We start from the raw sequence: 27,130 nt of genomic DNA on the forward strand, positions 1-27,130 counted from the left end.
TATATATATATATATAAAAATAACTGAAAGCATTTCTACAAATAATAAATAAAAATTCATTACCACAGGTAACGTAAAACTTTAGCCCATATGTGTAAAATGAGGAGGTTATAAAACAAATGTGTCTCAACGTTGTAAAAAACACGGTTTTGATTTATAATGGTTATTTATTAATTTGTACCTACACATTACATTCACATTAATTTTATTTATATAGTTAAATGTACTTAGTTGTAGGTTTTGGTTAACGTTCAATCTGAATATCTCGTCATTTTCTTTCTTGATTTCTTGACCAGTTGTTACTGTCATAAGCTTGCTCAACAACTGTAAAAATTTGCCCATTAACTTTCCAATTTGGCACACTTTATTATCTTGATATACCTACTTAGTTTTGGTTTTCATTTACAACGTTAAATGCGATGTACATAGGTATCTAGTATAATAAATTAATACTTCGAAAGAATTCGTGTCAGTAATCATACAATTATCCAACTGTATTTAATTATAGTTTCTCCCATGAGATAGAGTGGTTAGTTGCACCCTTTGATTTTTTAAACAAAACAAATAAAACTGCGACTCAGTGCAAAAGTACAAAATAAACTTAAAATTAAGTATCTTGGTTTGGGGTTGTTGTAATGCAGAAGGCAAAGACAGATCGGTGAACCATTTAGTAGTTAATATTAGATTGAAAGGTGTTAAATATGTATTTTGAGCGTTTTTCTGTATAATACAGACAATGTCCCTGTTACGTCTAGAACATTGATTCCGAACCTGGGGGTAATTACCCTGGCGGGAGTAAATCAATTATTCTGTGGGGGTAACAAAGACCTTGTAATTAAGACCTAATCTGATGAAATGCGTAGCCAGATAGTAAAAATATAAAATTATAGATGTGTCTATGTTTATACAACTGTATGCACAATTAGTAAATATTGAACCAAACAAAATCATATTTGAAAATTCTGTGATTCAGCCTTTATCTGCAGCAATAAATTCACTGAAATAATATTTTCCGGATATGGATAATCGTCAGTCCAGTTCTTGGATATTAAGACCATTTACTACGGATGATAACATTATTAAAGACGAAGACCTGGAGGTCAAAATGGGATATCTTGGACTACACCAGAATACCACTTGCAGAGTAGAATTTCAAAATTATGATCTTAGTACATTTTGCAGAAAAACTAGTGCCAAACAAGCTAACAAAGCTTTAAAAATGCCAATACTCTTTACCAAAATCTATATCTGTGAGAGTGGTTTTTCAACTGTGGTTACACTGAACACAAAGATCCTAACATAAAAAAACTCGAAAAATGCGAAATAATACCAACCACCACATCGATTATTTTTACTTAATTTATTGTTTAGATATATAAAGTTGTATTGATTTGCAATTTGTGATTATTAATGATATTTGTATTTGCTTGTGTTGTTTGTATTGATAACATTTTAAGGTCCGGGTAAAATCAGTTTTCCTAATAGGTCACAGGGGTAACAATATTAAAAACGTTAGGAACCACTGGTCTAGAAAATAAGCAACTACATCTACCTACTAATTTTGAAATTGTCCAACCCTTTATGTGAACCACCTCGAACCGACCCTGTTTTCTCTTATAAGAAATGGCAATTAACAGAATTGTTTTATACAAAAATTATTTTTCGTATTTTTTTATGAATCCGGAAAGGAGAAGTTAATCCAAATGTTTGGATTGGTAATTTAATGGCTACCTCAGTGCTTTTCCGATATTTCTCATCACCATTGAAATCTATATTCCTTTTCTAAGTATCTATTATGGACTCGCTTCGCTTTATTCCGTTTTTTTTTTTAATTACTTCAGGCAATCTGCTATTGATGCATTCTTCAAAGATGTAACTTTCCCAAGCCCCGAATGCAAGCGTCGACGTTAACGTTTCATGCGGCTGTTATTAGTATTAAAAGGCAACGTTCGCGTTTTTCCTTTATGCGAAAAATATGAATGGGCGTGAGACGTATCTATTGAAAGAAAACACATACCGCGTGCTATTGGCGAAAATACTTTGCGATTCAGCCAAGTCTAGACACAGGTGCGGCTCGAGCTTTCAGTAAATTAATTGTGGACGCAAATCCAATGAAGCAGAGACGTGATGATGTGGCAACTCCTCCCCCCATTAGGTCGTTATTTAACTGGGGCATGAACCTTGCCAGGCAAACATGCAATTACTTCCTGAATACATTTCTTACCAACTAACAAGTCTGAGTTGAAATAAACTTTCGAGTTACATCTTAGATTGAATTGGCCACGTAGTTTGCAGGATTGTTACTATAATTACCGAACTCTGGAACTGATTTTGTATATTTGAGAAACTACTTACTCATTTACTGCTATACATTGTATAATTCTAAAGGCGATATGTGTATTATATATGTAGATATTTATATGAAGCATATTCATAGTTTAATAAAGATTCGGGCTATAGGACCGTGGTCTAAGTGAACTATTCCGTCCAGACGTTTCGTCAGCTACTGCGGCTGATAGCCTCAGTGATGGTGCTACGTTGACAACGTGAACGTAGATTATATCTCGAAGTCTCGACAGCGACTGGGTCGTTCTACGTTCACGTTGTCAACGCAGCACCACCACTGAGGATGTCAGCCGCAGTAGCTGACGAAACGTCTGGACGGAATAATTCACTTTGACCACTGCCCTATAGCCCAAATCTTCATTCCACTATGATGCCGTGAAAGCCTTTGTTCTTATAATATTCATAGTTTGCTCATAAAATGAAATGAGACAGAAAATTTGCATTTAATTTTTAACTTCTTAGATGAAAATCATACGTAATGTTTTGCAAGATTTTGTGTTAAAGCTTCTTTTCTAGAAAAGGATAAAGAACCCTTTATGCAGCGCCTACTTTGAAAAGTACCATACGCAAAATGGTCGATTGTAGAACACCAACTTTATCGCTAAAGAGCATAATGGCCGTAGTGTTGACGCTTCAGCGCATGAAAACATGAAAAACAAGTGAGTTGACGAAGCCTGGAGAAACCCATCGCGTTACATAATTCGTCGCCGTCTCAAATTGAAATCTTTATTGCTACCGTAGACCAGAAGCACGACTCGAGATGCAATTATGAATAGTTTAGCGCACGTCCTTATAAATTACTCGTTCTTCATGCACATTTGCACATGGACATAAATAAATGAAACATGATAACCATCTGCATCCATATGTTTAACAAGTATAATGTTACTTGAAACGATTTTGTAAATTATACGTAGAGCGAATGTATAATTCTTGTACTTGTGTACAATGTAGTTAAGTCCATATTTTTTAACATTCGAATTTAATTCTTTATGTGCAAGCCTTTACTGCAATTTTTTGTTTTCTGAAATATATATATCACAGACAGTAAATAAATGCAGAAATGAATGAAGATATTTTTCTGATCGTAAGCAGGGTGATTTATCTAAATTGCATTAATAATATAACCACAAAATTACAGTCTTTTAAAAAAGGGAAAGGCGAATGAGGGTAGTAATGTCTTTATTTGATTACAGAACCGACACCAGCGTTTCGCCTCTTGTTGGGAGGCTTTATAAAGGCAGATTCGCAGCCTTCCAACGAGAAGCAAAATGTTGGTACTGTAATCAAATAAGGACTACCCTCATTGGTCTTGACTCTTTTTTTCATATATAGAACTAGGCAAGAAATAGCGAATGCAGTTTTTTAAGTAATTTAATCGATTTCAAGTACGAAAAAATAGTAAAATTTAAAAATAAATGTACATTTTGTATGTTGCATATATAATAATAATAGAAAATGTACAGTTTCTCCTAAGAGATTTTATAAAGTATTACAAAACAATATCAACAACATTTATCTTATCAGACAAACTTTTAAATTGTCTTGTTCGTCTTAGTTTTAGAGGTTTATTCAGCGAATTTATCGGATGCTTTACATTCTAGGATTAAATTTCAAATTAGAGAAATCTATAGGTATTTAATAATAAGTTATGTTTATTTAAAAGTTAGTTAATCGTCTCCAGAAATGCGATAAACCTGCACAATTAATTTCCTCTACTCGGCTGGTCAATATAAATCAATGCATATGTGATTTGAAAATAAAAGCATAAAATTAAAAACTTATTGTCATTTTTCAATAAATAATTTATCTACAAGCAAAAGAATAAGAAACAAAAACGCTCCTACACTTTTTTAATTGAATGCGTTTTACATATCGTTTTTATAATTCGTGCTTTTGTTTGTTATAATGCAATTTTGTTCAGATATTAATTTTTAAAGTATAATTAACAATATACATAACATATTTAATATGATTTTGATGATATTTGATTATAGAGCATTTTACAACGAAAAATTGGCAGTTAATTTTTTTTTTCTGTTAATACATTATAATTAAATTTATATTTTTTAGTTAAATTCATGATAATTGGTAATAAATAATATTTTAAACTTATAATTCTACCGAAATTATTAAAAAAAGTTTGTAAAACATATATTTTTACTGTTTCTCATATGTGACGTTGTTTTGTAAATATAAAAACGCGGTAGTCGTTATTTCTCACAGAAGCTGTCACCCAAAATACGAAAAAAAAAAAAAAAATGTTCTGGACATGTAGAAGACGAAAAATTTTTATTCACTTTTTTTAAATATAATTACAAGTTTTCCCAGATTATGAAGTAAACTCTCAAACTCGCTATCATAACCTTTTTTTTATCAAAAATTGGCAACTGTACAGAGGGGAAAATTACAAATTTTTGTAAAATTATAACAAAATTAAAAACGACCAATTTTCACTTTTCTATTAATTTAGTTTTTGTATTTGTTGACCGATTTTAATTTTACTACTACCAATTTGTAGATAATTTTTTTGTGCATAAAGTACATAAATCCCTTGTACATACTTTTCTCTACGGCCAATATTTCAAAAAAAAAAACTGTTTTCCACTTTAATTTTTTTTAAAACTTTTTGAATCTAGAGATGAGTGACCTTTTCTGCTACTAATGTTCTCGATTTTTGAACTTCTTTTCTACATACATATTTACTGGTCTAATACACCTGGTATACCTTGATTAAATGGTTTTAAATAAACCAAGCATAAAGTTGATTTAGCTGTCTCCCTTAATTGGCATAAGCCGACTTGATTCATCAAGATTTTATTCGTTCAGTGGAACCTCACATTATAAATTATTAGTTTCACAATGTACACATTTACAATTACAACAAAACATATTATCATGTAGTTCGGATAATAGACGCGGTAAAGCTTTTAATTAAATTAGGTCCATATTCTAATTGAGTGTTTCTAATTATTGTATGATGCCGGCCGTTTCCATTAACCTCTATAATTATGAACGTCTTTGTTATACTAGGTATATGTGCAGCAGATGGAAACAGGCTTGGTACGAATATTTCTAATTAATCTAATTTAAATTTTTGCTACCATTAACCTAAAAAAATAGATTAATTTAATTTAAGCTTACCCTAAATACGTCTGTTTCTATGTTCATGGTTTGTATTTGTGAAAAAAAGCATCATTTTCTAAATAATATTTGGTTAAAATGTTGCCATTGCTTCTGAAAATTGATCATGACTTATTCTATAAATTCCTTCATAATGAATTTGCATCAAGCAGAATTCAACATAATGAAACTTTTAAGTTTATAAACTGGTTTATTTAAAACTTCCTTCAGGTAAAAATCAGTCTTTATTTTTCGTTTCCGCCGTTGGATAGGGGCTTAGTTTAATTTAAAGTTTTAATCTGATACTTTCTAAACACAAATTTTTCTATGGTCCGACCCAATAATTCTCTTAAATGCTAAAATTTTCTGAAATGAGAAAGGAAAATTTACCTAAATATTAAAGCGATATTTACGATTTATCCCACTAGCTCGTTGCTTCGTAAGCGAAAATAATAAAAATTACAATTTGGACCCAAATAAGTCAAAATTGAGATTATTATAAGTTACCTAATAAATTCTACTATTTCTACAGCAAATTCAGTTCTTTACAATCAAAAATTGTAATTTTTGTGTTGTTATAAAAGGAAATAGTGTCGATAGTTGTCCTCCAACGCATAAATTGATATTTTAACGAACAAAATAGTACAAGGTACTTGAAAGAAGAAAAAGAAAATCAAAACATAGAAATAATGAACACTTACTTCGAGGAAACTTTTGCAGATACCTTTTTTCAAACATTGGTAATTTTTTTTTACATTTAGTTTTGAAATCTAGTAAAGCGAACCGAAAATCAATTTTATAAAATTAATTCCATTTATATAAAAATAGGAGAGACAAGACTCGTCACGTTAAAATTCTGAATTATTAAATTAAACTAGGTTAGGGTTGGGTTAGATAATATTAATCGAAAACAGAATTAATTCTGATTAAAGACTAAAAAAATTCTTACATTTTCGATTTATAATTACAACTAGTAAATTAGGAAAATTAAGTTAACAATAATGTTACGTTCTTTATACATATAAAGAAATTGATGAAACTTTTAACCTATGGACGAAACGTTGGATGATTGAAAATAAAAACTGATCCAATGCTAATGGTTTTTCAAAACAAAAGGCCATGTTTATTTAGGGACATTTAAACGCAACAATGAAACACACCAACTGTTTTTTATTTGAACAATTAGTAAAAATGTCTTATTTGTTTTAAAAAGAAAGTTCTAATCGTATATTTTGTGATGATTAATGCCTATTTTGATCGTTTTTTGACGTCATCGATCCTCTGTCACTCCCATAGTGTGACAACTACTTGGCTCTTATTTAGACCATAAAAAAAATTAAGAAATATTATATTTACTGGCTGTGTAAAATAAGGATTTATTAAAATCCAAAATGGTATAAAATAAGTTTGAAAATATATTAACTGTATCTTTTTATGAAGGGGTTGTCAAAGTTAGAAAACAAAACGAGATACTCAGGTAACAAACAAGTGAACTTTAATGGTGAAAGCTCAGGAGCGCGTGAAGAGCAAGCATGTTGGTGTTTCGCAGTAGGGTACAGAAAGAAGAAGGTTCGACGACCCGCACCAGACGGTCTTGTTACCATGGGCATTGTGCGCGCGAGAAATTGTGAACATAGAGTTGCGTACTTTTTACCTTTTTCACGGTGTTAAATTACCGGGGCTTTGTTTAAATTAAAACCTTACAAAATCACCATCCTAGCTACTCCCAAAATCCGATTAAAAGTGGAAAACGTAACGGATATTGAAGTGAATTGAAACGCTGAAAAAAATACGCTTGATTGTTTTTAGAAACGAACGGTTGATTATTTGCCAAACAATTTTCTACAACAAATCGAAAGACATTCGAAAGAATTTAATTAAATACAGTAGACTGAGCTTGTCCTAGAAAAATTTGAGCCTGCTCTAGCAGCTAGCCGGAGAGTGCTAAACATTTCGAAATTTCTACCAGTAACCTATTTTGCGTGAGTAAATAAAAGTTGCTGTTTGGGTTTTCTCACTTTCATGTAGAATCTACTACAAACAAAATTAACGAAAGCATTGCCAAATATTATGTAGGTTTATCGATCGATGTGAAAACATTTAGCTTTCAGCCTGCACTGAATATTTTAAGCCTATCCTGATTGCACAAGTCGGGCTACAACATTAAGCGGAAATATAACTCGAAATCTTTTTTAAATCGAATATTTCGAAGTGAAACGCACGGTAGGGTAAGTTCGTTTCATGCGAGTTGCTATGTAACGAAATCATGCAACGGATGTCCCCCTCTACTCGGCCACGTAGTCGAGTTCGTGGTGGGGATCGCTTGATCCGTGAACGCGCTTCAATGCAACTTTCGTTACAGGCAACTCCGGCATGTATAGTGTAAAATTTAAATTCATAGTGTACAAGTAATACCATTTAACCAATTCCTTAACCCCTATCCCGGTATGTTTGAAGAAGTTTCACGTCAGTAGCGTGTTGTATAATTACACGTTGTATTTTTTTTTGTTCTCTTGACATTAGTATCTACATATTGTTATACATTTATTCAAAACTGATTTATCTATTTCTCTAACTCCAAATTGGATTATGGATTTTACATTACATATTGTCTCCGTAGATTTGGGAGGTTATAGAGTGATTTGTTGCTTGTCAAACATTTTACTTTAGATATAAAAACATATATTTAAAATGCACCAGTTTCTGTTGGTATAGATTATATAATTAAGATTATATTAGATAAATACAGATACGCGAACATTTAGTGGAATAAATGCTTTTGGAACGCCCTCTATGAAAATGTATTTCAGAGAGACAGGGTATCTGGACTCCCTTCCTCAAATCACTTCGAATTAGAAATAAACGATTTAATAAAAATGTTCTCAAAAGGATTTAAATAAGTGGTAAACCAATGATATAATAAGTCAAAACTAAAGGCATCAGAAGTGAGACTTCATATGGTATCTATTTATTATTGATACAGTTTGATAGCGTTCTTGAGTTAAAGAGGAATGAATTTAATTATTCAATAATACTAGCACTAATTACAACGGCTGATAAACTGAGACTAATGTTCAACAACTATTCTTGGCTCTTCGTAAATTTTTTCCGATTTTGATAGCTTTGAATCTCAGAATCTTCATAGTTCTTCTTCTTTTTCCTTCTTCCGCTTAGGCTTTAGCCTGTTCTTCATCGATTATGTCTATTCAGGACGCATATCAATGCTTCATCTCTTTCTTGGTCGTCCTTGATTTCTTTTTCCTATGGGCAACATATCTCTGGTCTTTTTTACCATTTTATCTTGTTCCATTTTTCTGTGTGCATTCCATTGTCTTTTTCTATTGTGTGTGCATTCTGTAATATTTTCCTCCTTATATTTTCCTTTCTTTGTCGCAGAGGGTTTTCCCAGTAATACTGCGAAGTATCTTCATTTCTGCTGTTTCTAGTATTCTTTTTGTTTTAGATGTTTCAGATCTAGTCTCAGTCGTGTAGGTCATGATCGGTATTATGATGCTTTTATATATTCTTTCTTTTGTGTTCATGTTCCCTACATATGGTGTCGTTTAAGCGGCTTGCGATTTTGGTAGCTTTTATAATAACTTCATCATTTTCGATATCTCAGAAACAAAATACCTTGATAGTTCGACTTCCAGATACTCGAATGACATTATTTGTTCCATAATATTCTGGTTCATTTCCATCTTACATCGAAGTGATTCTTTCGCCGTTGTCATGCATTAGTTCTTAGAGTGCTATGGTTATATTGAATGATATATTGTTGAAGAGCTGCGGGTTTCTATGTAGATCGTTCTCGTTTTCCACGAAAAGCACCGCATCATCAGTGTAACAGAGGGATCGTGAATTCTTGATCGCCCATTCTGCGACCCCTGCCCATTTTGACATTTTTTATTGCTTAGTGAATCGAGTACCTCAGTCATCACCACTGTCGGTCCCAAGCTCGGGTAAAGGAGGAGGGTTGACGAGCAGGGCTAGTAGCCCATTCGTCTTAAAAATTCTGAGTACTCAGATAAGATGATAAGCCTTGCAACTTTCATAGTGTCCCATAAACATTTTTCATTTCTGCAAATTAGTACGGTAAATAAATTATTCTTGTGTAGTTCGCACTTTTTACTTTATTATAAAAAAGGAATGATAATTGTTTGACAATGACATAATCTTTACTTGATGAAAATACGTAGAATATAAATAGGAAAGTAACTTAAAAACTTTAATTAAAATTCATTTAGAATTCACAATAATTGTTTAAAAAGGCTAGAAGCCTTCGAAATCTGATGTTACTGGCGAATAATGAGGATAACGTGGATAGTAAAGGAATGAGATGAGATTTTTTAATTAATTAATTTGATAACATAATATAAGTAGTTTATCAGAAATATCGATTATATCATTCACAATCATTTTGTGCGCCGAAGAGTGGAATATCTTTAAGTTGAGAATTAATTCTAATTTGGTTATTATAAGAAAAGCCTTGTGGCTTGTAGTTTTGGATTTTTCCATACTTTTTCAAAATTATTATTGTGAGACGCGAGGCCGTGGGCTATACACCAGAATTAATGCTTACCGGCACGAAACATCCTAAACACTTTTTTTTTGAAATCTGACGAAGGCGTAATTTAAATTACTTATTATTATAGTTATTATTTAACTTAAAAGTAACGACTTATTGTATATAAAACAACAAGAATAAAAAATTGTTATTGAATAAATTGTTTTTATTGTTTCAGAAGACGTCGAATACATAACACAACGCCTCGTGCAGTTAGCAAAAGAACAAGGGTCGAGCGATAATATTACGGTAATAGTAGTGTTTCTTCGCGACCTGAAAAAGATTGCCGCGGAAGCCCACTGGGCAAACCGCAACGGCTCTTCTATCATGGATGCCAGCCTGAATAACGTCAACGACACCAACAATCCGTTTGCTACTACCAATGGGGCGGAATTTCTTGCTCAGAAAAACGCAAGTGACACTTCTATACTGTCACAGGTTTGTTATTAAATTACATTTACATAGCATGCTAATGATTCAAAGTTACCTGCACGTAGAATTAATTACATTTATAGATTAGATATTCTAAAGAACACATGACTAAAAATAACTACAGAAGGTGATAGAATAAAAAAAGAAAACAGAATCAAGCCAAAAGTTAAGCAAATGACATTGCTTTACTGAAGGCTATTACGTCGCGGCGGTTATATCAACTTTTGTATTTTAGAAATTAGAAATTCCCAACCTTTTCTGGACTACTGTCCCCTAAATTCCAATAGTTAATTTTATATTAAATATTGAAATATTGTAGTACATTATTTGTGGGTACATCCAGGGGCGCAACAAGGGGGGGTCCGCGGGTGCCCGGGCACCCACTCGATTGGGTTAGGTTAAGTTAGGACACCTGGTCAATTCCAATCCAATGTTCGGTTCAAATAGTTCAAGCTCGTCGAACTCGATTTTTCGATTTTTCCAATACAATGCATTAATGACGTTTTTTGTTTTGTCATTTATTGAGCACCCAGTCAAAATGTAACGTTGTTGCGCCCCTGAGTACATCTCGCTTATCTCTTTATTTACGAAAACCTATATGGGAGAGGGTAAAACGGGGTACCTCAGAAAAACCATGCAATAAAAAAGAAATTACTACATTAATTTCTTAATGTGTACGAAACAGACGCCCCTATTAGCTACCATTTACCTCTGGACCCATTACCGCCCCCAATGAAAGGCAGTAAGGTTCTAACACCCTTTGGGGGGCAGTACCGCCTTTGGTATCATTTCATGTGAGGTATTATTAGAAAAGGTCATTTGACTTTGAAATCTGCCATTTATTCTATCACCATGTGAAATTTTTTATTGTGAATTCACTAGTGAAATTAAATCCAAATGATCCTACCTGAATTTAATTATAATATTAACTACATATGTATATGACACATATGTCAAAAATGCATTGTTCAGCGTATGTATTGTTTTAATTCTGCGTGGTAATTATTTATAATAATGGGAAAACAAACAGTTAATAACCATAAAACTTAACGAAGAAAAATAGTATATAATATAAGCACTACTTAAACAGTTTTATGCAAAGAAGCAAAATAAGTAATTGCGTTTCTGCGAGCTCTTAAAATAAAATGCCGGTAACAAATAGTACTAGTAGTATTATTAAAACATCATTTAATTTTTTTTTTTTTCGGCACTATTTTGGAATAAAGATGGAATTTTTTAAATTTTGTCGTTCCTATATTTCATTATTTAAGTATGTAATTACTTCCATTTGTTCAAAATCGCTGTTGCAGAAGATTTTCTTATACCCATTTATTTTTAATTGATTTTAATTAAAAAAATATGTATAAGTATCCTATGCGAATTAGGGTGAGTAATCGAGTAGGTATAATAATAAATTGCAACCCTAGACACAAATTTTCAGCCTCTCTCCAGTCACTCAGAGTCTTTCAGCGTTTCTCACAGTCTTTCACAGTCTCTCAGTTATTGCCTAGATGTTTTCATGGATCTCTCACAGTTTCTGTATGAGAGACTCGAACGATTAAATTGTTAATTCAGAGATTCGAGTCTCTCACAGAGAGATTGAATGAATAAAACTGAAAAATTGAGAGACTCGAGTCTGTCGTAGAAAGACTGGGAACTCTGAAATATGTTGAACTTAGAAAGTTTTAACCACGTCTATCGAGACACCGTTTATTGAGAGATTCGAGTCTCCCGTTCAGAGTTTGGATACGAAATGAGGATCTCTCTATGAGCGACTCGAGTCTCTCGTTCAGAGAAACGCTAAACAGTTTTTTTGACAGTTTCTCGACACTCTCTCTCAGCGACACCAGAGATACTTGATGAGAGACGGAGACTCGAGTCTCGCTTTCAGAGACTCTTAGAGACTGAACATTTTTATCTCGGGAAGTATAATTAACAATTTTTACGTTGTTAGAGATATGGTTGCAAACTCTTACGATTATGTTGTAAGTTGTAAATAGGTGGGCTAATAAATTATTATTTATTATATTATTTACCGTTACCTTGGCGATTGATAAATGAACACCGAACTATAAATACAGTTAATATGGTAGGATTTTGTGTAGGCTTTCCATGGACTAAAAAAGCGTTACTTAAATATATACCAGAAGCATTTGTACCTATTTGCTTTGATCTTACATAATTACGAAGTAGAAAGTTTGAATTGCAATCACGTAATATTTTAATTTAATCAGACATTCCGGGAAACGACCCCTTAATAAAGGAAAGAAACTTAATTAAATTTGAGATAATCGATGTTGATTTCACAAAAGTAGATGTTATACTGCTTTAATAGCTTAAAGGGAAAGATCCTATAGTCGCCAGTTATTATTTATTTTCTTAGTAACGAAATAAGTGGGATAGGGTAGTGTTAGTAGGTACTTTGAACGTATGCATACCTTAATTTTTAATAAATAAATAAAAATAAAACAAAAATACTGGTATGCAAGGGATGAAAAAGTAGGGGAGGAGCGAATATAAAGATAGGAGAGGAAAAATTAAAAGAAGTGACCGATTTTAAGTATCTAGGAAGCCAGATAAGTCAGGACAGAAGGTGTAGTAGGGATACAAAGCAGAGGATAGCACAGGGTCGAATAAAACGAAGTCACTTCTATGCTCGCGAACGGTTAATTTAGAAATTTCGAAAAAGGTTGTTAAAGGTGTATGTTTGGAGCACGGCGCTGTACGGGTGCGAAACATGGACAGTGGGCGCGGCGGAAAATAAAAGGCGTGGTGTTACAGATGAATAATGAGGATACCGTGGATAGAGAAGGTTAGAAATGAAAAGGTATTAGAAAGAATAGGAGAACGGGACTCTATGGAAATCTATAAGAAATAGGCAAGATAGGTTAGTAGGACACCTTCTCAGGTATGAAGGTCTAGTCAGAGACATATTAAAGGCAGAAACGGGAGTTAGGAGGAATAGAGGAAGACCTAGAGTAGATTACTGTTCGCAAATAGTTTAGGATGTAGAATGTTCTAGTTTTGGGGAAATGTGAAAATTAGCTCAGGATAGGAAAGAAAGAGTGGAGGTGCGTGTCCAACCGTTCTTAGGACTGATAATGATGATGAAATAGTTAAGCGGAAGATGAAAGTAACATATAAAGAAAAAGTTAAAAGCTATATAGGAGTAAACCTTTAAAAAGGGAAAAAGACATATTACAAGCCGAAAGAGGAGTTAAGAGTTGTAGAGGCAAATGCCATGAACATGACAATCAGTCAAAGATTTTACAAATTACCAAAAATAAGTAGGTAAATAAACTAATATCGTTAATTATGTATATATGAAACGTCACGATTTCTCACACATTGCTTTTTTATTTAAACCCATATAATTCAATTCCTAAACGGCGGAAAAGTCTTAAATTACATTACATGCATATGTCGATTGTTTACTTATCTTCACCCTGTATAAATTTAATTGATTTCCCAAAGGAATTGTTTAACAGAATCAAAGGTATGGAGTAGATACATACAATTAATGTATATTTAAGCCAACAATGTAAAGGATGATGAGGTTCCAATGAACGAACAATAAGAGTTCATCTTAGTTATTATACGAAACGAGGATAATGTTGTCCAATTTCATTTTTCATTTATTAAGAACATGGTTCAAGCAAAATTCATCGAAATGGTAAATCCTTTGTTATAGAATCCTTTCGCTTTAAATCTGGGAGACAATTTCGCAAACAAATGTAACGACAATAAAACTGAAGACCTTTCGTCATCAAAGGATTTTTTTTCAAACGGAAAGCGGCATGCGACTGACGAATTTGACGACGACGAAGATTACGGTCCTGAAACGGACGTCGATACCGTTGACGACTCCATTCTATCTCCAACGTCTCCTAAAGCTTTCACTGACGGGCCAACAAATAATAATATCACGTTTACAGACAAATCAGGTAAATGTCATATTCCATCACTATAATACAAAGAAAGGGCATTAATTACAAGAAGAATGTAATAAAAAATTATATATTTCTTGGTTAGATTACTTAGTACAATATATTTTTTAATTATAATATCTGAGTAAATTAGTAGCTCTCTAGTTTAAAACAGAGAGGTTCTTTTAATTTAGCAACCTCCTGATACAAAGATGGTTATAATGCTTCAAACTTCTTTTTTTACGTCATTCCCAAAAAATAGAAATTAATTCATTAGAGCCCTAAACAATACAACTGCTTACTATATTTCAGTTTGCATTTATTTTTTGTTTTTGTTTTCCTTCAGTATTTAACGATAACTTCATGGATCAGTTTCTAAAGAAAGACAAGGAGGAAGAAAAGAAGGAATCAGAGAAGGAAGAAGAAATAGAAAAGGGAACTGAAGAGTCGTCAGGTTTTCTTTTCGGTCTTCCCCAGCAAAAAGCTGACGAACAGGATTCCAACAAATTGGAAACAGATGACGTAGAAGACGTACCAGTAGTTACTGCAAGGGACGAAACTCCCACACCTCCAGCAGAATCAGGTAGGAAAAAAATATTTTTTTTTTATGGGAAACGTGGTTGCAACTGTGCCACAACCATTGGCTACTTATCATTTTGTCGTATTTATTTTGAATTAAAATATACATATGCGTATGTTTTAAATCTGACCATTTGTGACATAAACCATCTTAAATAAATTATACGTTAAATATTAAAGATCAAATGGGTAGTTCTTTATATCGATACCATTTAAAACTGATTGTCGGCGGCTTTGAGCTTATACTGTTTTGATCATAAAAAATATTCATTTAACTCACACAATGAGGTGTGTTTGTCGAAAAATTTTGTATATTTTTTATCAAAACAAAATTATTAGTGGTTTTGCGAAGAAATTAGCAACTTCGCTTATGTATCTGTCCGTCGAAGCAGCCGTATCGTCTACAAGCCCTCCATTTAGCTACATAGTCAACTATGGTCAGGACGTGTTTTCGCGTTTTAACCCGAACGGTGTCGTGTACAAGTTCTCATTAGACGCTGTGGTCCAATGTCTACCTAGCGAAAAAATTCGTATCGTGTGCAAGAGGACTTATTAATGTTGACTATGAATAAATGCAACAGACTCGTACAATTTTTTTTTTTTTTGGAATGGTGATTCACCGAATCCTAGGTACATCTCTGAATTCACGTGTGTTTTGAGTTGGTCTATACAAAAAGGTTACGATGACAGTTTGAAAAGTTCTCCGTCTGACCGCTAATTTCTGGCATGGTGGACGTCGATGGATTAATGTTGACTATGAATAAATGCAAATGACTCGTACGATTTTTTTTAATGGTGATTCACCGACTCCTAGATACATCTCGGCGTTCACGTTTGTTTTGAGTTGGTCTATACAGAAAGATTACGAGGGCGGTTTGAAAAGTTCTCGGCGTGACCGCTAATTTCTGGCGTGGTGGACGTCGACGGCCTTCCGCTCCTTGGGTCATCTACGCCTTCTCTGCTATGTTTGAACAAAGTTGCCCCCTTTCTTACTGTGGAATACGAAGGCCCAGAATCACCTAGTGTGTTGTCCAGGTTTTTCTTGATTTGGCTTGGAGTCATTCTTTTTTTTTTTTTGACAATTTTCCATTTTCCGAGAGAAAAGCAGAAAACCAGAAAAGAAATGAGAATATATATATCCAAAATTGCGATCTACGTTTGACAGTTTCGATAATTTACTGACCAAGAATTTAAACTGTTCTTATTTACGTATATAAATTACGTTGTTAGTTCATTTGAATAAGTAGATATCTTAGGCTCAGTCAGGCCCTTGTATAACATTTCAAATACTTCAGGTATTAACAGATATATTATGTACTGAATGACCTCATTGTCTCAGAGATTGAGAGTGCCGGGCGATGTTCACAAGGGGCCCTCCAAACATAGTTCCGTTGGAAAACTTTTATGAAGGGTTCTATGCTCACGAACGGTTAATTTAGAAGTTCGAAAAAGATTGTTAAAGGTGTACGTCTGGAGCGCGACGTTGTACGGGTGCGAAACATAAACGGTGAGCGCGACTGAAAAGAAAAGCTTAGAAGCGTTCTAAATGTGGTGCTACAGGAGGATGATAAGGATATCGTGGATAGAAATTAGAAATGAAGAGGTATTAGAAAGAATAGGAGAACAAAGGACTTTATGGAAGTCAGGCATGAGGGGCTAGTTAGAAACATATTACAAGCAGAAACAGGAGTTGAAGGAAATAGAGATAGAACTGGATTAGGTTACTGTCCACAAATCGTTAAGGATATAATGCGAAGGTTAGCTCAGAATAGTAAAGGGTGGAGGTGCGTGTCCAACCAGTCTTAGGACTTACGACCTTATGATGTAATGATTAGATTACATTAGGTTACGGTATTTGAACGTTTCCCACCCTTATCCTAATTTAACATAACCTAACGTACAGGACGGTATTGTAACTGCTAAACAATCAGGGCTGCAAACGTTCAACGTGTTTTTTTTCTTTTTTTTCAACCTTTCATAAATTTTTTCCGAGGGGTGGCCGATAGCTAATTCCAACGAAATTATGTTAGGAGGACTTCTGTGAACATCCCCGCAACTCCCACCCCCTGCGATAATGGGGTTATTAAGTACATAATTACCGCAACAAATACTAGAGATGGCGACATATTTTCATAACTCGATATTATAGTAAAATATTATGTTTTTTATAACCGAAAGGTTATTTACCTTGTATTAACGTGTTCCGTTGTCGATAGATAAATGTGAAATAGTAAAATCAAAACTGACCTTCATAGAAATGTAACTGCATTGTTCTTTTATAAAAGTCGTGATATTTTTTACATTTTTTATGTTATTCTAATTGCATTTTGTTACCTTGATAACTTTTCATCTCAATAATTATCATGGACGTTACACAAGGATAATTCCCAATATTATAAAAGTCGAACGAATATAATTTTATAATTATAGTTAATCGGTTTATAAACAATATTATAAATATATACGTAATTATAAAAAATTGCTTAACTTAATTTGCGCTATTAGGCCGGAGGCTGATGTTTTTGACTCCGAATTCTTTCGAGCAAGACCGATTGACGTAAAATTTGGATACTAAGCGGGGAAAAGGTCAAGGATAAAAAGTTGTATAGTGGTTGTATGTGATTTTATCCTAGGGACGGATACCACTCCTTTCTAGGAGGTGAAAATTGGCACCCTTAAAATAACTGCAGAAATTGACATTTTATTAAAATTGGTGCTGTTCCAAAGAATTCGAAAGTGATTCCTTATTGTCATTGTCGTCGACTGGACTAAATGACTAATAACTCTGTAATGTATTCTGTTCGTGATTTATTGAAGTAGGTACGGGGCCAACTTCAGTAATCGTGTGAGTCATTTATTAAAGGAAAAGCGGTAGTTTTTCTCCACAGTTTCTTTCCTAAGGGCGTTGTCGTTATGTGTTCATATACTTGAGTATATTGCAGTAGGGTACTGAGTCTGCGTCTGTAACTAATTCGATATTTTCTTGTTACTAACAAAACAAAATAGGTCAATTTTTGAAATTGATTAGTAATATTAATTAAGAAAAAAATTAATTAATTAGCACATACTTTCTATTCGCCCTCATCTTATCAGTAGTGTGTACCATATGAGTACCACCTAAACTTAGGGGTACGTATATGGGTGATTGTACAAGAGATTTCTAATGTCTCCGTCTAATGTAATTAAATAACTTAGTAATCTACCTTGATAAAGCTTTGGACCAACAAGGCGAAATGTCGATTGGAGGTTACATAACAAATAAATAGCATTTTTCTCCTTTTGGCTGCTGTTCATTGAATTAATATTAGAACATTTTCCTTCGATTTTGACGTATAAAAAAATCAAACTTTCGAATTTTTGTGCAGTAAATTGGATCGAAATGCGAGTCGATTCGTGAGATCGTCTAGAAATGTAAACATAAAAGATTAATTCATCTTCAAGAATGCATGAATGCATAAGAAAAATGCAGTCTTATAAGTGCATTGCAGAGTTGACGTAAAAAGAAATTGGAACTCGGTCAGTAATGATACAAATAAGCCCAATTTTGTTACTTCGGGATTTTGAGGGTCTCTGAACACGAATATAATGATAGAAATAAGCCCAATTTTGTTACTCAGGGGTTTTGAGGGTCCCTGAACACGAATATGCAGTCAGCGACGCCCACCGAGGTAGGTGGGGCCCAGGGCCACCGTCATATGTTTCCAGTACTTTTGTTTTAAATTTATTAAAAATCAATTGCAATTAGTTACTCGTGGTTTTGAGGGTCTCTGAACACCAATATATGTATAATCGATGACGACATACAATGAAGGTTAAGATGGAACTGTTTAGAAAAAATTTAATCAATATTATTTATCAAATCATCGGTCATCGGGCCTAAAATATCTTTCGGAGATCGTCGCCGACTACATGTTCGTGTTCCGCTACCCTCAAAATCCCTGAGTGACAAAGTTGGATTTATTTCTGACATTATTAACCGTGCTGCAATTTCTTTTTTTTTTTTTTAATGAATGACAATATAAGACTGTCCGCCGCATTCACCAAAACCTCTCTAAGTAGAAAAGTCAAGAGCCAACAATTTCCGTCCCAGTCTTCCATAATAGCAAAGGCAATTTTTTATAAAATTATTTCACCAAGAGATCAGTATAACCATAATGGTTATAGAAAATAAAGCAAAAATGTGTCTACGTTTCGTTTACTATAGTTATCATTATGTAATTAGGGATGTATGTATTTTTGAATTATTTGAACTTGTTATTGATTAATATCTAACAATTTATTACAAATAATTATTTATTTACCTAATATTTGCAAAAAGTAATCGACAAATAAAAAATTATTTAAAACTAACACCATCTTAAGCATTTGTTTACGTATGCTTTTGATCCAAGATAGTTTCTATAAAATAATGGTCTGTCCTGTTTTCTACATCAATTGGTTCAATAGATATGCACAATAATACTTGCGACGTAAGTGGATCAAAAATAGGTACAGTCAATGCATTTTGTTTCCCAATCGATTTTCTGCTAAGCCAGACGGAAAATGGTCTTTCCAATGAACGCAGGTCTAGGGGAAGGTCAAACTATTATCATGTCTGGGCTAGATTTATTCAATTACCTGTCCGTGGAGTATATACATATAGGAAAGCCAATTACCGTTTACGATATAAATCACACATAATAAAGCAAGGAAAGAGCCATTTGCGTAACAACACTAACTCCTTCGTAGTCTGTCTCTTATTTGGATTATTTGCATACATCATTGAAATTAGAAGGTCACCTTCTATTGCTTATCATTTTAAGAGTAACCTCAATTACAAAATTTATAAACTCTAATTACTTTAATATATTTTTCTAATGTTATCTACACTAAACAGTGAATAAAATAATTCAGATGCTTGCACTAATACTAAAAGCTTCTATTAGTTTGAATGGAATAATATACTTCGCACTTTTCAATGAAGAAACTAAAGCAAACTAAAAAGGTTAAAACTTTTTGTTTCTTTACAAAATCATGCAAACGTTTGGCTTTACAGTGTCAAAACTTCATCAGGGTAGATTGTGAAAGTAACTACCACAATTTCTCAGAGTTGGTTGTTGGTTGTAACTTTCATAATTTACTCCTATAAAGTTTTACCACTGGTAAAGCGAAACGTCGGCATGATTATGTCATCATCATAAGGTCGTCAGTCCTAAGACTGGTTGGACACGCATCTCCACTGTTTCCTGTCCTGAGGTAATCTTCGCATTTCTTTAAAACTAAAACATCCTATATGTTCGGTGTCGATGGGTTTCGATATTTGTATATTCTTGTTTTATAGTTATTTTAGTTTGTATTTTTTTTGTATATAACTATACATCATGTAATGTATCTTGTAATTTCTATTTAACTTAAAATTTTGTGTTACAAACAGCTTTGGGCCTCTTTATTACACCCTTCAGGTAGGTACCAAACGTTGGGAAAGTCCGAGTCCCCAACCACGTCACGCCGGACTTTCTCTGGGTACCTGAAGGGTGCATAGCAATTTGGACTCGATGTGTTCAGATGATAGGTGGATGATTTAATTAATAACACGTGAAAACGGTAAAGTATTTAATTTTACAGAAAATGAAATGAAGACTAGAAATTTAGAAATAGAATTATAAGGGAAGAATATTTACACAACAATAATATAACACACAATGAAATTTACAATGATAACAACACACAAAGATATTTACAAAAATTCCAAACACACAAATACAGTTTTCACAGACATCAACAAAAATACAAACATACACTCAACACTTCACTTTAAAAAATAATAATTGTTTCTGTAAAAAAATATAAAATCGCCACAGCAACAATAGTAGCGTTGATCAAGGGATCTGTTTACTTAGAGGCGTGTCCTATTTGTGCAGACTATTTAAGTCTCGGACCACAGTTCAAATTATTCATTATTATATTCATATTCAATTATTACAAGTTAAAACCAAATTCAAATTAAAACAAAACCAAAATATTCAACTTTACATTTCAGCTTCAATCAATCAATTTATATTCAAATTATATATTTGATGATGGGCATAGAAAATTTGGTCATGATCACATATGTATGTATGTATCTTAACTTATATGGTCATGTAGAACTATGCATAGCCTCTCGATATAACCAAGTTCAAATTATATGTATGTATCATACCCGACCATCATGGAAGTCCGAACATGGTTTTTTCTTAACAAAATGTTCAGAATCCAAATACTGTACAAATAACAATAATAATTAAAAAAATACACGTGCATTATCGTTTTCTAAACGATATTGCAGAAATTCCTATTTAAATTTAAATTTTCAAATAGGTGCTTACTATTGATGGGCTAATACTTTGAGAACCACTTCTATATCCTGTACAGTTTTTTTATAACACCGGTTGTGCATTTTTCTTTCAAAGGAATTGTTTTTTTGGATCTTCTTCCATTGTTTAAGAGCGGATACTCGGATAATGTTTAAAATGAAGTTGCAGATACTTAAATTGCATTTAAGTATGCTAAATCATTCATGCCTAATATTAAATTCTGTTCAAAGTTTTACGGCGCCACGTATATATGTACACACATGCATAAATTTTATTTTAAGTCAAGGTTAATTCTGACGAAAACGTGGAGAATTGTTTTGAAACGGAAACGCATTTATATGTATACTTTACAATTATTTATTATCACCTCCGTATATTCTAAAAAAAGAAATAAATATGGTAGGCGACAGGCACAAATTAATGCATTTTGATACTAATAATATAATTCATTACCGTCTCGTAAGAATTCCAGGACAGTTGTCCTAATGAGTAAACAATATTCATAGTCTGTCTAATTCTGAGCCTGAATTTAAATTTTCCAACATGGAAAAAACCGGATGTCAATTGTCTTAACCAGAAAAACTAATATAGAATATTTATAGCTAAAAGTATAATGGTTAATATTGACAGTTTTAGGAGTTGGTAAGGTTTTTATTGTCAACGCTATTAATAAACGCTATACATACACATTAGAAATTTTATAAACCAAAATCTTATCTATTTTTCTTTTAATATATAATACTTTTAAGTCGTATTAACTACTAGGTCATGAGCAATTATACATTATTAGTTAAAAGGTATTATCCATGATAAAATAACCAAAGGGACCGTGATAACCACAATAATTGTTGATGAGGAGTAAGTCCTTTTGGTTATTTTATTTATATTGAACTCCATGGTTAAAAAACTTAAATTTTTTCCATTTTTATATACTCAGTCCGGGGCAGTCGGTTATAATATGTTTTCACTAATAGGAAGGTGTTTGTATTGCAATTTATACATGTCGGAGGGAGTTCATTTGTTACTAAATATACATGAGGACTTAGATCAGAGTGTCCTATTCGGAATCTTTGTATGATGACCTCTTTCTTACATTTGAGATTTAAATTTGGAAATTTTTCGAAGACGTATTTTCTAATTTGCTGTAGTTTTTTGAGGCAGTTTTCTAAACAGATTAGGGTGGTTAGAGTGGCTTATTCATTATGTTTGTATTATTACCTCTTCCTTACGTTTGGGATTAGAATTTGCAAATTTTTAATCTTTTCTAATCTGCTGTAGTTTTTGAAGGAATTTCCTTTTAAGTTCCTGTTCCATTTTTCGGTGGCATGTTTCTTGATTTTCCGTCTACCGTGTGGTTTGGTTAGAGGAACTATTTCAGAATATATGGAATCAGTAGCGCTTTTTTTGCAAGTTCTTCTGCTTTACGTTTCAATAGATGTCAGAGTGAAATAGTATCCAAGCTGGGATGACTTCCTTTCCTGCACCGTCAGCTTCTATTAGTTTGTGATCGATGTTTCTTCTCATGTGATTAGGTTGTAGAGGGTTCTGTAGGGCTCGGTCGGATTCTAAAAAAAGTCCCGGATCCGCCGGGTACCGCTAATCAAAACCGGGTACTCGACACAGTATAAATTGTTTGTAGAGCTTGCGGTTACTTAAAAATGCAAATTATACCCCTTCTTAAAGATAGAGAAGGGGGAGGGGAATTGCGACCGTAAAACCGTGTTTATACCGGCTACACATCTCAACATAAATACGAACTTTAGTGTATTTGCCAGAGATGTGTAATACAGTAAAAGCTCTTTATTCGCGGGGTATACGTTCCATAAATATGCCGCGAATACAGAAACCGCGGATATGGAATGGTAATTAGTATGGAATCATAGGGGATCCGTTCGGAGGTTCCAAAATAAAACCACTATGTATCATAATAAAATCAATTTATTGAGAAATTCTCATTTAAAATTAATCGTTATAATCAGCCTTAGGCAAGGGTTGAAAAAGTTTAGTAATTTTTTTTTGTTTTGAATTTTGAAATTAGTCCACTAGGTTACATCATATATACATACATATATCATATATACCTATAAAAATCGCCAACAGTACTCAAAAGATGCCGATACGTTGAAAAATAACACCGAATCCTTTTCTGTTTACCTATTGCATCCGCGAATAATGAAATTTTTAGCCGTAAATACAGGAAGTGGGTTGCAATTTTTTAGCCGGCGAATAACGAAAACGCGAAAAAGGAAACCGTGAATAAGGAACCTTTACTGTACATAACTTTGGTAACGAGCAAAATAATTATTTTACAACATAAGCTGCAGGAGAACATGTGCTGTTCAAAACAAATGCTGACAGAACGATTGTTGACGGCTTACCTTATTATCTTATTAACAATATGTTAAAAAAAAAAACAAATATGTATTTATTTTCTAAAAGATAAGATAACTTTTCATGCGTCAATGTTAAACGGGACAAGATGTTAAATATACTAAAAATGTAGGGATGAGTTACAGAGATGGAAGAGTGATACTAACTTTGTAACAGGCAGTTATAGGTAGTTAGACAAGGATGCACACTGTCACTGTTACTTTTTAATCTATACATCGAAGACACAGTCAACATAATTAATTTCAGTACAACTGTAGGGATAAATATACAGGGGCAAAAGATTACTATACTTAAATTAGTAGTATTAGCATCTAGCTAGGAGGAGTTAGAGATAGCTTTAAATAAAATGGAAGCGGTGTTGACAAAATAATATTCTATGAAAATAAATACAAGTAAAACAAAAGTACTTGTATGCAAGGGAAGAAAAAATAGGGAAAGAACAAATATAAAGATAGGAGACAGAAAATTAGAAGAAGTGGCCCATTTTCGGTATTTAGGAAGTCAGATAAGTCAAGACGCAAGGAGTAGTAGAGCTATCAAGCAGAGAATAGCGGAAAGTCGAGTCGCCTTCAATAAAAAGAAGTCACTTCATGCTCGCGAACGGTTAATTTAGAAATACGGAAAAGATTGTTAAAGGTGTATGTTTGGTGCGCGACACTATACAGATGCGGAATGATGAGGATACCGTGGATAGAGAAGACTTAAAAATGAAGACGTAAAGAATAGGAGAACAGAGGACTTTACGAAAGTTAATAAAAAATAGGCGAGATAGGTTGGTAGGACACCTTTTTCATGTATGAAAGTTTAGTCAGAGACATATAAAAGGCAGAAACAAGAGTCAAGAGGAGTAGAGGTAGACCTAAATTAAATTACTGTCCGCATACAGTTAAGGATGTTCTGGTTTTACAAAAATGCGAAGATTAGTTCAGGATAAGAGAGAGTGGATTTTGTTACCACTGTTTCAAGGTTCCGCTCTGTTAAAAAACAATTATATTCCGCTCGATATAGTTTTTTAGGGATTGAAATGTAGTGAGAGGGATAGTTTAGAAGAAAGATAGAAAGTACAGGTATTAACAGTAAAAGTTCTCAGAAGTAAATAGAATGGAATATTATTGCGGGAGAAACCAGATTGTTAGTAAATACAAGTCAGGGTACGTGCAGGTATAGGGGTTCCAGGTAATGAAGCATGCTCAAGAGTTCGAACCTTGACGAAACTCTTGTGCGAACTAGAGTGGGTGGACCGGCTTGCGAGTTTCGATGATTTAGGGAGCCGGACCATAGGTTCAACCATAATGTGGGTGTTCTGAAAGAGAAACCAGACTAAGACAAGTCCCTGAAAGAGGGCAGCAGCTCTTTCAGTACTCAGGGTGACAGAGATCGCAAGGATTGGTATGGTAGGTACTCTGATGCACAATACTGCGATGTGGAAGGCAATGGGAAACCACCACATTATGATATCCCAATATCTTTGTTTATTGATTGTTTGGCGCCGACTCAAAATTACTTAGGTATACTTACAGTAGTTGAAGAACTAAGTTATTAAGGTTAATAAAATAAAAGGTTTATTATTTTTTGCTTTTCAGTTTTCAGTTTTTTCGGCGGTTTAATTTTTTTCATAAATAGTTTTTATGTGTATTAAAAAAATGTAGTCTGTGCATGTTTTAAATAGCCATTGACACACTCAAAGTTCACGAACCCTAATAAAATACACAGATTAGGGAACATCGGAAAAAAAAATGATTCACTTACCTGACTCGTAAAACGTCTAGGGTTATTTATAGCTACTCGTACCATTCAAGTTGTATTTTATCCACTTACACCTAATAATACAATGTGCAATTAAAGTGAAAGTAGTCAACAATTGATTCAATTACATTCGCATAAGTATATTTCCTAACAATATTTATGGTAAATCAAAGCCTAATTGATAATTTTTTAGATTTGTTAAAGTTTATTGGTTGGTTAAGAGTTAATAGATTTGGAAAAGTAAATTTTAACATGGCATCGTTAGCTTGAGCTTTTATCTCCGAATTCTTTCGGATAATATCGATTTTAATGAAAATTTGTAATTAAAGCTTAAAAAATTGATTTGCATAGATTTACTTTTATTTGTGGATCATCATGACTCATCAGTAATCACCAAAAGAATGCAATTAGATAGTATTTCATCAACAACTTTCTTAATTTTTAAATTACGTAACAGCTACATAAATTATTTTGAAGGGAATTTTAGTGGCTACACGACATGTGAATGTTAACTCCTTTAAATCCCTCATTTCTGAGATTTTGTTGTTTGAAAGAACTCGGGGAAAATGGTTCTCGCACTCAAGGGCCAAATTAAACCGGTGATATCTCAATTAATTTTCCTTCTAGAAAAATAAAAAAGAAATCAGTAATTAAAACCCTTATTTTTATAATCCACCACTTTATACCTATCTTCACTATTTTTTGAATTATTGTGAAGAAATGCTTTTTTTTTTTAATTTGAGAAATTAGATTCAATTTCAATTTCTATAATGAAGATATTGCCTTCATGTTAATTCTACGAGAAAATGAAACAACCATTTTATTTTCGTCGTAATTCTGCTACTTTTTAAGTACTTTTCCATTTTCCAGTTATTTAATGTTTGAATTCGACTTTCTGCAAACCAAAAATTTCCTTTAACGAAAGACGTAATTCCGTTCGTATGCACCTACAGAAGTAAATGAAAAATCAATTATTTTTCTATATGCTGCAATTTCAATTGTAATATTTTGATAAAACGTAAGGTAGTTCAAATAATTCAAAAATTTACATATTTTAGATGAAAAAGATTTTCAATTACAAGTCACCGAAAAACTGTTGATAATATGTTGGATCGTGTTTAAGCATTGACAGAAACTAATTTATTCGAGAATAAGTTTATTCCAATATTACTTATTTAAATACATAAAAAGAGTAACTCTTATACAAAGAAAATAACTTAAATCAGAACTTAACATTTGATGATATTCCGTAAGAATTCAGCAAAACCATAAATTAGATTAGATTATTTCCCAATTTTCCTAAAATGCGTTCGGCTTTTAGTTAAGAAGACAAGGAATTTGATGGTACTAAAAGAACTTATTATTTGAAATTTTAACAAGTGAATTATTTGGAATACAATTGTTGCTTTCTTGAAAGGAATTTATAAATAAGTCAAATACTGTTACATTAAATTGCAGCGAGCAGTCGTGTTAAACTACAATGCCGGTTAGATTTAACAAAATACACGTTTGTCGAGCGTTGACAAAAACATGATCATGAGGATTTTACTTTTTGATCTCGTCGTAAACTTGGGATACGTTAAGTAAAATCAACTTTTTGAGCTCTAATATCTAGATCATTATCGTCACAAGGTCGTTAGACTGGTTGGACACGCACCTCCACTCTTTCCTATCCTGAGCTAATC

The 27,130-nt window shown here is 33.0% G+C and overlaps 1 protein-coding gene across 1 annotated transcript in view; it reads left to right on the forward strand.

The window, feature by feature from the left end:
- Positions 1-27,130, forward strand: part of LOC108742217 (mucin-5AC) — a gene marked incomplete at its 5' end in the record, with an annotated part of 89,760 nt that overhangs the window by 45,076 nt on the left and 17,554 nt on the right. The window contains 3 exons of the mRNA XM_025980182.1: positions 10,215-10,474; positions 14,160-14,412; positions 14,741-14,977. Coding sequence (XP_025835967.1) covers positions 10,215-10,474; positions 14,160-14,412; positions 14,741-14,977 — 750 coding nt within the window. The remainder of the gene's footprint in view (positions 1-10,214; positions 10,475-14,159; positions 14,413-14,740; positions 14,978-27,130) is intronic.

This window comes from Agrilus planipennis, unplaced genomic scaffold, assembly GCF_000699045.2.
Source record: "Agrilus planipennis isolate EAB-ADULT unplaced genomic scaffold, Apla_2.0 scaffold313, whole genome shotgun sequence".
Classification (NCBI taxonomy): domain Eukaryota; kingdom Metazoa; phylum Arthropoda; class Insecta; order Coleoptera; family Buprestidae; genus Agrilus; species Agrilus planipennis.